This window comes from Oryctolagus cuniculus, chromosome 8, assembly GCF_051225735.1.
Source record: "Oryctolagus cuniculus isolate XC-2025 breed Fujian yellow rabbit chromosome 8, ASM5122573v1, whole genome shotgun sequence".
Taxonomy (NCBI): domain Eukaryota; kingdom Metazoa; phylum Chordata; class Mammalia; order Lagomorpha; family Leporidae; genus Oryctolagus; species Oryctolagus cuniculus.
In genome coordinates this window covers 43,233,541-43,248,178 of record NC_142874.1, presented here as the reverse complement: position 1 = coordinate 43,248,178, position 14,638 = coordinate 43,233,541, and the positions used below count along the sequence as shown (strand labels likewise).

Below are 14,638 nucleotides of genomic sequence, written 5' to 3'. Positions count from 1 at the left end.
AAATATATATTATAATAAATTTTAAGCAAAAGCTAAAAAAAACTTTAAGTTAAAATTAAAAACAATAAAGTATTTTTTAAAAAAAGACTAGTACAATCTCCTAAACCAATTTTTTAACTATCTGAAACATGAGCAAAGGGCTTTGCTTTCTAGTCCACCCTATTACTAGGATAACCTCTCATCTTTGAATAGAGTGCGCCACCTTGTGTTCGAAAGTTTCCAAATGATAAATTCTGAGAAGATGGCTTACATGAAAATATAAACTCTTACATGCTATGACATGAAACATGTCTTCATTAAACCAAGCACATAGAAAACAGACATTTGGAAAAGTTGTTTTGATTTTGAATAAGTTGTAAATACTTTATGTTTCTTTTCATTGGTTTCATTTTTTTAGTTTTCATTGTGCTTACAAAAAATAATTTTTTGCTTTGGTTTTAAGTATATAAACTGTTTTCAGTGAGTGAAATTCAAAATAATATATATCTTAAATGCTAAATACATGTTCATAAAGACACTTACCTTTGAATGTGTGATTGATAAGGTGTCTACCCATACACGCCAGCCACCCCACTCATATTTTACTGCGTGGTAAAGTAGGATTCTGAATATAGCATATACCATTTCTGTTATCTTTTGCTCTTCTGAATTCTTAGGATTAAAATAGCAGAGAGAAAGCATCCATTCTTGCCACACAGAACACTGTAGCAAGCTCCTGAAAATTATAAGAGGGTACTGAATTACAGAAAAAAAATCACCAGAAAGAATTCTAAAAAGTAAAGGAATATTCTTAAACAAAAAAGAAGTAGGCAAGTAAAGGTTTAAAATGAAATAATAACCACCCCCCAAGAAAGACATTTAAAAATAAACAACATAGTTCTGGAAACTATAATTTAACTGTATGATGCATCGTTTACATGCCCTTAATGAAAAAATATGGAAAAATCATGTCACAGTGTCTTTTAAGCAGTTTTTCAAAGACAACATGGTTTTACACGAAAGTATTCTTGAATGGAGCAGATAAATGCTTTCTGACCCAGCTTACCTCCTGTTTTCTCTACTGTTATTAAAAAGTTTAATCATGTCAGAAAGAAAGGCTCTGCGAACCTCCATGCTTTCTGGGCACTGGGGAGAATTTCGAAGCAAGGTCGCAATTACTTTCAGTATCTCTGTAAGACAGTTCATAAATAAGTAAAAACCAAAACATAACAAAATATTTATGATCGAAAGTCATGAGTATATTGCAATCTTTAGTGTCCCTTACATAAATGTCTACTGCAAAAACCTCCTCTGTACTATTTTTAAAAATCTATGGAAGGGATGGTGATACATGCATTAGTAATAATCTATAAACAAAAAAAAAAAGATTTTATTTCGTAAGTGAATGCACAAAGTAAGTTGAACTGCAAAGGCTGAAATGAGTTAAACTATAAATGAATTAAATGATAACAAAACTCCTCACATTTCTCTTTTATATCTCTCAAATCCTAAAGCTGACTTTTAAAAAACAAACAAAAAACCACTATAATAAAAATCTCAGGAACAATACATTCTCAGTCTCTACAACATAATTTATGGTAAACACATAGTCTTTCCTTAATTACAGTGGATTTGAAAAGCTGTGAAAATTTTCTTCCACTATTTAAAAAGTAAAATTAAAAAGCCTAAAGGAAATTAAACCTATCCAACATTCCCTTCTCTCTCACAAATGAAAACAAAACCGCTACTTCAATGGATTTAGTATAAACTTGTGAAAATCACCAGAACTTAAAGATGAAAAAAAAACTTTAAAAATATGTACTTAATCCAGAATTTTACAGGTAAGAAGCAAAAGCCAGCTATAACTCTGACTTTGAAATTAAGTAATATCAAAATTTTACTCAATTAAAAATTTAGGAATTGGCCCGCACCACGGCTCACTAGGCTAATCCTCCGCCTGCGGCGCCGGCACACCAGGTTCTAGTCCCAGTTGGGGTGCCGGATTCTGTCCCGGTTGCCCCTCTTCCAGGCCAGCTCTCTGCTGTGGCTCAGGTGCAGTAGAGGATGGCCCAAGTGCTTGGGCCCTGCACCTGCATGGGAAACCAGGAGGAAGCACCTGGCTCCTGGCTTCAGATTGGCACAGCACGCCGGCCATAGCGGCCATTTGGGGGTTGAACCAACAGAAAAGGAAGACCTTTCTCTCTGTTTCTCTCTCTCACTGTCTAACTGTGACTGTCAAAAAAAAAATTTAGGAATTGTAAAGCAGCCAAGGATTCTGGTGATTCTGAAGCACCAATTTCAAAATAGTAATTTCAAAATAATAAATATGAAAATATTTTGTCCAACAATTTATGATATTTTGGAAGCATTTTCTGAATTCTTATAATAACAAATTTAAAAGTTCTCTACCTAGGTGATGATTACAATGATGATAATAATAATGAGATTATTTCCACCAATTCTGAAGATTTACTATCTTGAGACACTGATTAAGAAAATATAATTATTAATTATTTAATCTTAATACAATGATAAGCAGATACGACCATCATCCTCACTTGAATGACAAGAAAACAAAGGCACAAAAATTAAGTATTAGGGGTCGGCATTGTGGCACAACAGGTTAGGCCATCACCTGTAACACCAGCATCCCATATGGGTCCTGTTTTGAGTCTCAGCTTCTTGACTTCCAGTCTCCAATCCAGTTCCCTACTAATGCACTTGGGCCCCTGCCAGACTCCTGGCTTCAGCCTTGAGCTGTCCCAGGCCCAACAGCTGCAGCCATTTGGGAAGTGAGCCAGCAGATGAAAGATCTCTCTTGCTCACACGCTCTCTCACTCTCGCTCTCTCTCGCTCTCTCTCCAATTCTACTTTTCAAATAAATAAATAAATCTTTAAAAAAATTGAAAAAAATTAAGTACTATACTCAAAGTAACACAACTACTGAGACATATAACCATAATATGACCCAGGCAGTCTACATTTTTCACTACTATACTATGGTATCTTGTCTTTTCTGAGCCAATGCATTAGGTACCACATGAATAACTGCTATGATCTGAATGTGCTCCTTCCAAAAGTCAGGTGTTGCAAATGTGATATTAAGAGGTAGGGTCTTTTCCAGATGAGTAGCTATGAGAATTTCTCCCTTACAAAGGAGGCTGCATGGACACTTTGGGCTAGCTGCAGAGCTTGCCAGTTGCACTCCACCTTCCTTGGACGCAGAGAGACTCTCACCAAACCAACTCCTGGCAGCCTAATCTTGAACTTCCCAGACTACAGAACGTGAGAAAAAAAATTCTAGTCTTTCCAAATTAGCCCCAAATTTACTAAAATAATATTCTATAATTCTTACAAGTAAGCAACCAAATGTAGTTATTTAGAAGATGGATTATTTGATTCAAATTCAAGATTTTCTTCTCTTTTCACTCTCAAAAATAATGACATCACATCTCTGAAAACAGGAAAATCAAACTTCAGAGCTATGCATTTTTAAAATGAGCACTGAAGTACCATACTACACACACAAACCTCACACCACATAAAAAATAATTAATTTCAAAACTCTACAAACTAATACATATAACAAGATCTTAAAAAGCAGGATGAAAAATATATACTTGTACAACTGCCTAAGAAGTCTGAGTCAAAAGACAAGCATTATGTACCAACATAATCAACAATCTAAGTATTTTTCCATTCCAAATTTGGTATTCTTTTGACAAAAAAGAAAGCTGCCTCCATAGTTCATGTAACTTAGCCTGCCATCACTAATTAGACAATCAAAACTTTGCTAAAATATAAACAAACATTAAATCAAGATCTTTCATATGTAATTCTAAGAAATCAGAAAATTCTTTAAGAAAGCATTTCCACATAACTTAAGGTCAATTCAAGGTTATATTCAACCCCACAATGATCAACTTTACAGTTTTCACAGTGAGTTTCTTTTTCAGTAGCAAAGGGTAGCTTTTCAAAAGTATAGAAAATACATACGAGGGTTTTGTATCTTTACAGAAGAATCAGGATCTGGATGCTGCTTATGTATCACTTGAGTACAAATCTGTTCTATAAGAATCTACAGAAGTAAAACAATAGATTGCATTAGCATAGTCACTGAATTAGCATCACTATTAATGAACTCTACACTGCACAATATTAATCAAAATTTGTTATTTAGTTCAGTCCAACAACATCATGCTAAATATTTTATGCATATTATCTAACTTAGCATTGTATTTTTACTTAATGATAAAATGAAACATCAAATGAACAACACAATGGCAGAATTACTCTTCAGTAATTTACAGATTAATGGACTTACAAAAATGCACCCAGATCTCCTTTGTATTAATAACTTCAAAACAGTATATTACAAATCAAAATGGTTTTACTTTTTGTTCATAATCCTAAGTTATACAGACACTTTTGTAATAAGAAATTAGTAAGAATAAATTCTAACTACATTCCTACCTCAAACAGGACATTATATGTGGTCATTGTGATTAAATTTGTCTGAAGCATGAGTCGTTCGGCTAGCAGTGAAAATAATCCATGCCCAAGCATGATTTCAGCTTTTCTCCTGCAATTACACAGAAAGAAATCATGAAATACAGAATTTTACTGTGTATTATTTACTATGCATGCTGGATGAGGGAAACATAATAATATTTGCATATTATAAATTCCAACACAATTACTCTCCCAATTTTCTTTGACCTAGAACTTTTATTTTAAAAGATTTGTTTGTTTATTTGAAAGGCAGAAATATAGAAAGAGGGACAGATAAAGAGATAGATTCCATCTGCTGGTTCACTCCCTAAATGGCCACAATGGCCAGAGCTGTGCCAATTCAAAGCCAGGAGCCAGGATTCTCTTATGGGTCTCCCACGTGGGTGCAGGGGCCCAAGCACTTCAACCATCTTCTGCTGCTTTGCCAGATGCATTAGCAGAGAGCTGGATTGGAAGTGATGCAGCTAGGACTTGAACCAACACCCATATGGGATGCCGGCACTGCAGGCAGAGGATTAACCTTCTATGCCACAGCACCAGCCCCAACCTAGAATTTTCAAACCCCTAAATATTTAAATAGAGAATGCAAACTACAATATATACATAGCGAAAACTAAATACACACACACACACACACATACACACACACACACATATATGTATGTATCAGTATCATAAGACTGGCTATGCCACAGCACAGCAAAAATCTCCACAAATATCTCCAGAGCAATTATGAACTTAATTACTTGCGAAGATCTCTGATCTGCCAACACTGAGCCAAATTTTGCTGAGGACAATCACCTAAACCACAGAAAGAACGTAAGTAGAAAAGCAATGTGGGGGGCCGGGTGCTCTGGTATAGCAGATAAAGCTGCTACCTGCAGTGCCAGCATCCCATATGGGCCCCAGTTCCTGTCCTGTCTGGGCTGCTCCTCTCCTGCTCCAACCAATGGAAGATCTCTCCCTCTCTCTACTCTGCCTCTATGTAACTCTTTCAAAAAAATAAATAAATCTTAAAAAAAAAAAAAAAAGGAGAGAAGAGGAAGAGAAAGAGAAAGGAAGAAAGAAAAGAAAAGAAAAGCAATGTTGAGGAAAAGGTAGAATAAACATAATGGAATTTTAGAAAATGAAAACATATTGCTAAAATGCATCTCTCAGATTGAAAGCCAAAGGATCACTAATATTAATTCTGTCTCTGGAGTTTGCATACGTTTTGTGCAAATGGCTGAGGAGCAAATATTTCAGGTTTTGTGGACCATACAGTCTCTGTCACAACTCAACAATGCCCTTATATTGTGAAAACAGCAAGACATAATAAAGAAATAAATTATAGTAGTGCTCCAATAACTACCACTTGATTCAAAGGTATTCAACTGGATTCATAAAGTCTGCAGTTGTTCCAGTTCCAAAAATTTAAAATTTTATAACAAATTATTCCTGGTATGAAGAATGATATCTAGAGTATGACTGCCGGCTTTCAGCTGAGAAAAGAAGTTTGACAGTTTTGGCTTTTTGTTATGCATGTAGCAGAACACACTATATGGCAAACATCCAGGTTATTCTATCAGCTTTTTAGTACAAATAAAGCAAATGATGATGTGAATCACTGAAAAAAGTCTCTGTAGTATACAGAATTCAATTTATCCAAAGTAATTCTCATCATTAACATAAGATAAATGAGACATTTACATAATTTTCATATAAAACAAATACGTTTCTGTTGAACTGTATTTTTAAAATATGTAGTGATGGGATTAAGTTTATCCAGCAATTTATAATATAACAATAAAAGAAAGAGAAACTAGGGGACCATAGAACATAAATGCTATTCCAAAACATTGTAAAATAAATAAGTAGCACGCTTCAGTCCGTTTTGGATTTCATGCATACTCACTTTGGGGCCAGATGCTTTAAAAAATAGCCCATTGCCTTGAGAGCTTGTACTCTGATTCCTTCACTTTTAGATGCCAGCAGTTTGTAGATAACACTGAATGAATAAAAATTTGAAACAAATAATTGAGTTTAACTTTTAAAAGTAATGATTTGCAGATACATATTTTATGTTATTATAAGCCTATTTCAAGTAATATATATTAATACTCATTTCTGGCATTTAAAATTTTACTTATTCCAGGCTAGTTACACTTCCTTTTAATGAAAATCAAAACATGATAACTGAAATTCAGAAAATATAGTGACTTTTCCATGTACATAAATATGAAGGTACTTTTAAAATTTCATGGGAAATGGAATTAAAATGTAAGTTTATTCTGGTGAGAAGTCATTGAAATCCACACATAGTTCTTCCATAATACACATTTTCCATGAAACTTTTTAATTCATTTTTGCAAATTACAATGCAGAAGGCTGACTTTGAGGCACATTTTTTTCTCCACTATATACCTATCAATGTTCTTTTGAAATTATCAACTATTTTTAAATCCAATATAAACAAAGCATCGTTTAATGGCAGAACATATTTAAATCTCCAGATAATTTTCACTATGAAAAACCAAGGGGACCCACATAATGAAAAATAATCAGAAATAAATTAAAAAGCAAAAAAGTTAAAACCAAATGACTACTGAAAATACATTTCACATTCAGTTCTCAAAACTTACATAGTAACCAATTTTTTTTAAATCTCTGAGGGCATTTTGATTATAAGCAAAATCGACTGAGAGTGAAATCTAACTGATTCATTCTAGCATTCGCTTCCTCACAAACATACTACACAGAAACAATCCTGGAACTGTTTGATTACTTTTAAAAATTAAGATTGTCAGTATGCTCTTAGATAAATATTTCAATGTTTAATAACTAAGTGTGGAAAAAAAAATTCTGAACAAAAAGGAAAGATCTTCAACCTCTAGTGATAAGTAGAAAAGTAAATATGTAAAAGGAAGTTTGATTCTTTTAAAATATGAAGCAAAGGCACCCCAGTCTATACGACATTGTAATTTCATAAAACAGGACAGCAGATGTCAGTCATTTTTTAATTAAAATCTTACTATAAAAACTTCAATAGTCAATCATTAGGACAACATTGATATGTTTCTAAGTTTCTTTTCTTATTTTAAGCAAAATAAAAATTGTTTGTAAAAGCAACATCTAAGTTTAATACCAACTTAACAACCATACACACTAAGGTATTTTAACATATCAAAAAACAGTTTTTGCTATAGCTTAAAGCAGGGGTGGGGAACTATTATTCTGCCAAGGGCCATTTGGATAGATATAACATCATTCGCAGGTCATACAAAATTATCAACTTAAAAATTAGTCTGCTATAAATTTACTGAATCTCGAGTCATTCACTAGCAGTTGCCTTGCGCAGGGCCCAACCAAATGATTTCACGGACTGGATGTTCCTCACTACTGGCTTAAAGTAAGAAATGCCTTTGGTTAAAAACACAATGATTTCATCACAACATAAACTTTAAATACTTTAAATAACTTGGGATTCATAACATGGAAAGAACACAAAAACTGGAATTGGACTTAAAAACCAAGTATTCATCCCACAAATTTTTCAAATGTTGAACATTTCAGACAAATGAAGAATCAAATTAGTTTATTTTACCTGCTAAACATAAACAGAAAATTTCAAATTAAGTGGACCTATTTACTTTTTGATCAAATGAAATAATAATTCACAAATTAGAGAGAAAAAATTATGCTATAATGAAAATTATGTATTTATCTAACCTAATTGTTCTAAGTTTTAAAAGCTTACAAATACCTATACAGCTCTGTATTTGGAAATAGAAAGTACAAGTAAGCTAATAAATTTGAAAATATTTTCATGTAATTTGTTTCACTCTCTTCCTATATTTAAAGAAATGCATATGGTATTTCACATATATTTTTATAACCAGAAATATAACAAAACATTTTCAATGAAGAAAATAAGTTTCTGGTAACAGACACATCCAAAAGAGAAATTTAAATAGTAACATTATTTCCTTCTTCATAGATATTAAAAATATTATAAAAGATCATTAAACTAGGCTCTAAATTTTTTTAACTGACAATAATTTAGGTAAAACATGTGAAGAAATTGTCATTGAGTCAGCAAACATAGCCATATCTTTTTAAGATTTATTTATTTATTTGGAGGGGAGAGAAAGGGAGGGAGGGAGGGAAGGAGGGAGGGAGATCTTCCATCCCCTGTTCACTACCCAAATAGCTATAATTGCTGGAGCTGGGCCAATCCAAAGCCAGGAACCAGTAGCTTCTAAGGAAGGCTTTTGTTTCAAGATGGTGAACTAACCTCAATAATAGAGAAAATTTTCAAATTGTTTTATGCAGACTGTGGAAGACAGCAGTGATGGCTCAAGTAATTGGGATCCTGCCACTCGTATTAGAGACACGGATTGAGTTCTTAGATTCTAGCTTTGGACCTGGCCCAGCCCCAGCCATTCCAGGCATTTGGGAAGTGGACCACCAAAGCAGTTAGTCCTCTTTCTCTCCCCCCACCCCCCCACCCCCGTGCCTTGCCCCGCACCTCTGTCTCTGCCTCTCAAATAAATACTTCCCAATTTTCCAATTTTTGGATCCAAGGAATTTTTCCATAGAATTCCAATTAATTTAAAGGAACAATCCATCAATTCCAAATTATTTTTAATCATCTATGTAGTTAATATATTTAATAAATCTCTTTACCTAGTGTGTAAAAGTAACTGAACTGTATTTAAATAACACTAAGTCTTCACATTTATCTTATTAGTCCAAAATGGAATTTTTTTTTATTTCTTCAAGTAATACAAGACTGGAGAGATAACAAAAATTATAGTATATTAAAAAATCAAAACAGAGGGAATGTTGCCATTTACTGCTAACATGGAGGTCAGCATTTTACCTTCACCAAAAAATGACAGGACTAAAAAAAAACTTTCACATTTCAGAGCAATGGAAACAGACAAAAGAAAGACAACAGATATGTATTTGTCTTAAGAAATTACTAGAAAATCGAGAGTCAGCAGCCTTGCTGATGGAACTACTCCTATTATTACCACCTCCAGTGCAGTAAGTGAAGTCTTAAACCAGCTTTGGGCTGGCAGCAAAAAGTAGCAGTGTTGCTTTCAGAGAGGGCAAGCCTGATTTAGGGCAAGGAATGAAAACCATAATTTTCCAGCTAATAGTGGCAGGCCTGGTTAGGCATCAATAGGGAAAAGGAACAGTTTTACTAGACCAACTCTGAAGTCACAATCCAGGACAAGTGAAACCAATAAATACTTAAAAGGAGATGTTAAAAAATGAGAAAGGCAGGGGCCGGCACTGTGGCAAAGGGGGTAAAGCCGCCACTTGCAGTGCCAGCATCCCTTATGAGCACCGGTAGCTCTCTGCTATGGCCTGGGAAAGCAGTAGAAGATGGCTCAAGTCCTTGGGCCCCTGCAACCACATGGGAGGACCAGAAGAAGCTCCTGGCTCCTGGCTTCCGATCGGCACAGCTCCGCCCATTGTGGCCAATTGGGGAGTGAACCAGTGGATGGAAAGCTCTCGCTCGCTCGCTCTCTCTCTCTCTCTCTGCCTCTCCTTCTGTGTGTTAACTCTGACTTTCAAATAAATATATCAATCTTAAAAAAAAAAAAAAAAAAAGAGAGAGAGGGAGGCATTAAAATTCAGCCAAGCTCTCCATATACCTCTAGATGACTGGGAAAGTACATATGTACAAGGAAGATCTGAGGATAAAGCTGAAAAAAAAAAAAGGAAATGGAGACTAGAGAAATACTTATGACTTGGAAAGCAATCCCTAAACACACATCTATGAATCACTATAGGATGTATATCTAATAGGCCAAAGGAATTCCATCACAACCTCTGCATAAATCTTTGATTGACCTCTAAGATATATAGAAACACAGGAAACTTAAAAAGAATTGTGTCAAAAAAAGGAAAAAGAAAAAACACTCAACATAAAGAAATAGGAAGCAACAGACTACAGAGAAGACAGAATCTGCAGATGAAACAAGGCTAGATACTAAAAACCAAAACAGAAACCAACAACCACGGAAAAACAAGGGAGCCCAGGGTTGCTATTATACTTATCTAAAAGGTCCACTTTTCAACCAAAATTACTGTACATACAAGGAAACAAACAAAAAATATATATAACCTATAATCAGGAAAAGAGCCATAATCAAAATTTCTCTTAAGTTTCCCAAATGTTAGACTTAGCAAAGACACCAAAGGACACGTAACAATCACAATGTTCAAATAATTAAAAGAAAATAGACTAACAATAAATTGAAAATTAGAGAATCTCAGTAAGACAAACTATAAAAAAGAACCAAATGGAAATTCTAGAGAGGAAAAGTATAATCAGGAAAAAAAAGAATTCACTGAGAGGTGATCAACAACAGAGATGGCAAAATAATCAATCTGTAACCTTGAAGAGAGACTGATAGAACTTATCAAATATAAAGAATAAGGAGAAAAAAAAGTAGAAAACATTAAACAACCTTTACAACATTGTGAAACAATGCAGGGTGCTCCACTATGGATATAATTGAAATGCCCCAACCACCAAAAGAAAAAAGAAAAAGAGGAATGGGATATGAGAAAAATCTGAAGAAATCATGGATTTTAAAAAATTTCCAAATTTGATAAAAAACACTTACTTACAGACTCAAGAACTGAATAAACCAGAAAAGCATACTTTAAAAAAAAATTTATTTGAGAGGCAAAGTTACAGGGAAAGAGAAGGAGAGACAGAGAGGTCTTCCATCCATTGGTTCACTCCCCAAATGGCCCCAAAGGCTAGAGCTGAGCGGTCCCAAAATCAGGAGCCAGGACCTTCTTCCAGGTCTTCCACGTGGGTACAGGGACCTCAGAACTTGGGCCATCTTCCACTGCATTCCCAGGCCATTAGCATGGAGCTGGACTGGAAGAGGAGCAGCCAGAACTCTAACTGGCACCCATATAGGATGCCAGCACCACAGGCAGAGGCTTAACCTACTATGCCACAGCACTGGCCCCAGAAAAAAACTTTTTTAAGAGCATCAAAAATGACACAAGACATACAAGAATGAAATAATGCAATTCATGGCTGTCATATAATCAGAAACAACAGAGCCCAAGAGATGGTGGAATGATAATAAAATGCTAACAAAAAGAGAACTATAAATTAAGATTTTTATATTCAAGCATAAGTATCCTCCAAAAATTAAGAAAAATAAAAGTCATTCCACAGACTGAGGAAATCCATTGCTAATGAAATGCCTTGTAAGAAATCATAAACAGGGGCTGGTACTGTGGCATAGCAGGTAAAGCCTTTGCCTGCAGTGCTGGCATCCTATATGAGCACATGTTCAAGTCCCAGCTGCTCCATTTCCGATCTAGCTCCCTGTTGTAGACTGGGAAAGTAGTGGAAGATGGCCCAGGTCCCTGGGCCCCTGCACCATGTGGGAGTCCCAGAAAAAGCTCCTGGCTCCTGGCTTTGGATTGGCATAACTCCAGCTGTTGCAGCCAATTGGGGAGAGAACCAGAGGATGGAAGACCTCTCTCTCTGCCTCTTCTTCTCTCTCTGTGTAACTGATTTTCAAATAAATAAATAAATGAATCTTAAAAAAATCATAAATAAAGCCCACTAAGAAGAAAGGGGGAGATACTGCAATATTCTGAAGCTATTAATGAAAAATTAATTATAAAACTACAAAATCAACAAAATTAATTATAAAATTACAAAACAGTTACAATTTGACCAAATGGAGGAAGCCGGAGAAAGCCTAACAAAGCCTGTCTTGATCACTAAGTCAAATCTTTACTTAATATATGCTAAATTGATCTTTTGTATATAAAGATAATTGAAAATTAATCTTGATGTGAATGGAAGGGGAGAGGGGAGTGTTGCGGGTGGGAGGGAAGTTATGGCGGGGAGGGAAGCTATTGTAATCTATAAGCTGTACTTTGGAAATTTATGTTCATTAAATAAAATAAAATTTTAAAAAAAGAAACAGAAAAAAAAAACTATTGGGCAAAAGATACAAAAAAAAAAGCAACTTTCAACATACACTGAAGACTAAACAAGAGCATGTGCATTGTGTAAAAGAGTTAAAACTGGGAGAATCACCCACACAAGTTAATCTTTTTACTTCCCTCATCTGATGCTGACCCAAAAGTGACCCTCATCTCAGACTTGGACGTCATGGGGCCAGCACTGAGGTGGGGCAGATAAAACCGCCACCTGCATTGCCGGCATCCCATATGGGCACTGGTTGGAGTCCTGGCTGCTCCACTTCTGATCCAGCTCTCTGCTATGGCCTGGAAAAGCAATAGAAGATGGCTCAAGTCCTAGGGCCCCTGCACCTGCATGGGAGACTGGGAAGAAGCTCTTGGCTCCTAGCTTCAGATCGGCAGCTTCAGCCCTTGGGGCCATTTGGGGAGTGAACCAGAGGATGGAGGGCTTCTTTCTCTCTTTCTGCCTCTGCCTCTCTGTAATTTTGCCTTTCAAATAAATAAATAAATCTCAAAAAAAATAATAATTGGATGTCAGAGACTTGAGTGCCCAAATCTGGGAGAGAAACGGTGCTTCTGGTTGGAAGAACACAAAAAAAATTGTGCAAGGGGTTGTGAGTCCTAAATTTTAAGGAGACACCAGGAGAGCAGGAATCTCTAAATTTGTATAAAAACTCATAAAACTCACAAACCATCCAAGAGACACACATGTGTAACACAGACCTGAACCAGAGAGCAATCTTTCTAAAATGAAATAAGAATTGAAGTTCACCCGATTATCAGCCTAATTCTCAAGTGGAAAAAAGTATAACAAAGACTCAAGGTAGGACAAGACGGGTTTAGGAAATAAAGTGACACCAGAACCACTATGCAGACAGAATAGTTAGAACTTGCAGTCTAACCATTACCAAACTGAATACTTGTTTTGTTTTCAAAAAGAACAGCAACGAGAAAAAACATGTTAGAAGACTACACCAGAGTTTACAACACTCACAATATCCAGAACACACTGAAGCATTACCAAACATACAAAGAACCATAAAAATGTGATCATTTCTCATAAGAAAAGACAGTCAAAATAAATCAATTAGATAGGCCAACTATTGGAATAATCACACACACAAAGATTCTAAAAAAACTATTAAAATTATGTTCCAGAAGGTAAAGGTACACACAATCTAAATGAACTGAAAGATGGTTCTCATCTAAAAAAAATACATAAAAATGAAAAATATCCAAATTTTAGACTTGAAATGTGCAATATCTGATGTGTAAGGTGCATAACATGGATTCAATATCGAAATTTAAAAGGCAAAGAAATAGCTCATAAACTTGAAGAACAAGTTTATCATATTTTATCAGGTTTCTATAAAAATACAACCTGAACAAAAAGACTGAAGCAAACAGAGGCTAAAAGAGTAGTGCAACTCTATCAGAAGATCAAATATTCATGTGATTGCAAACACAAAATGAATGGAGAAAGACAAATGAAGCAGAAAATATTTTTAAAGTAAGAGCTTAAAACATCTCAAAGTTGGGGATAATTACAAAGAAAACTATAAAGAAACTACATAGGGGGACACTTAAGGAAATATCTTGAAAGCAGGGTACCAAAACTAGCAATTACATTTAGCAAGGAAAGATTTGAATAAACCACAGATTTCTCATTCAAAACCATGGAGACCAACCAATAGGGTAAAAACATTTTAAAAAGTGCTAAAAGAAAAGAAACAAAAACATAGAATTCAACATACAGAAAATGTACTCTTAAGGTTAAAATCTTAATAAAGATACTTTCAGAAGAAAATTTGCTTAAAGGAAAACTGCTGAACAGGGAAATTCTAAAGGAAGTTTCTCAAGAATGAAGGGAGAGACTAGCACTGGGAACAGCATCCCATGTGAGTGCTGGTTAAGTCCTGGATACTCCAAATCTGACTCAGCTCCCTCCTAAGGTGTCTAGGAAAACAGCAGAAGATGGCCCAAATACTTGGTTCCCTGGTACCCATGTGGAAGACCCAGATAGAGTTGCAGGTTTCTAGCTTTGGCCATTTGTAGCATTTGAAGAGTGAACCCGCAAATGGAAGATTTCTTTCACTATAGCTCTTTCAAATAAATAATAAATCTTTAAAATAAATCTTTCAAACACACTTCTAAAAAGTACACATATAAAACAAGAATTCAGAAGGAA

At 35.1% G+C, this 14,638-nt stretch overlaps 1 protein-coding gene across 3 annotated transcripts in view; it reads right to left on the bottom strand.

The window, feature by feature from the left end:
* The window catches only part of LRBA (LPS responsive beige-like anchor protein), a 751,045-nt gene that overhangs the window by 595,852 nt on the left and 140,555 nt on the right, over window positions 1-14,638 (bottom strand). For all 3 annotated transcript variants that reach the window (XM_051819347.3, XM_051819348.3, XM_089302377.1), the window contains exons 17-21: window positions 6,386-6,478; window positions 4,453-4,561; window positions 3,976-4,057; window positions 1,046-1,169; window positions 523-715 (exon numbers count right to left, since the gene is read on the bottom strand). In XM_051819347.3, coding sequence (XP_051675307.3) covers window positions 523-715; window positions 1,046-1,169; window positions 3,976-4,057; window positions 4,453-4,561; window positions 6,386-6,478 — 601 coding nt within the window. The remainder of the gene's footprint in view (window positions 1-522; window positions 716-1,045; window positions 1,170-3,975; window positions 4,058-4,452; window positions 4,562-6,385; window positions 6,479-14,638) is intronic.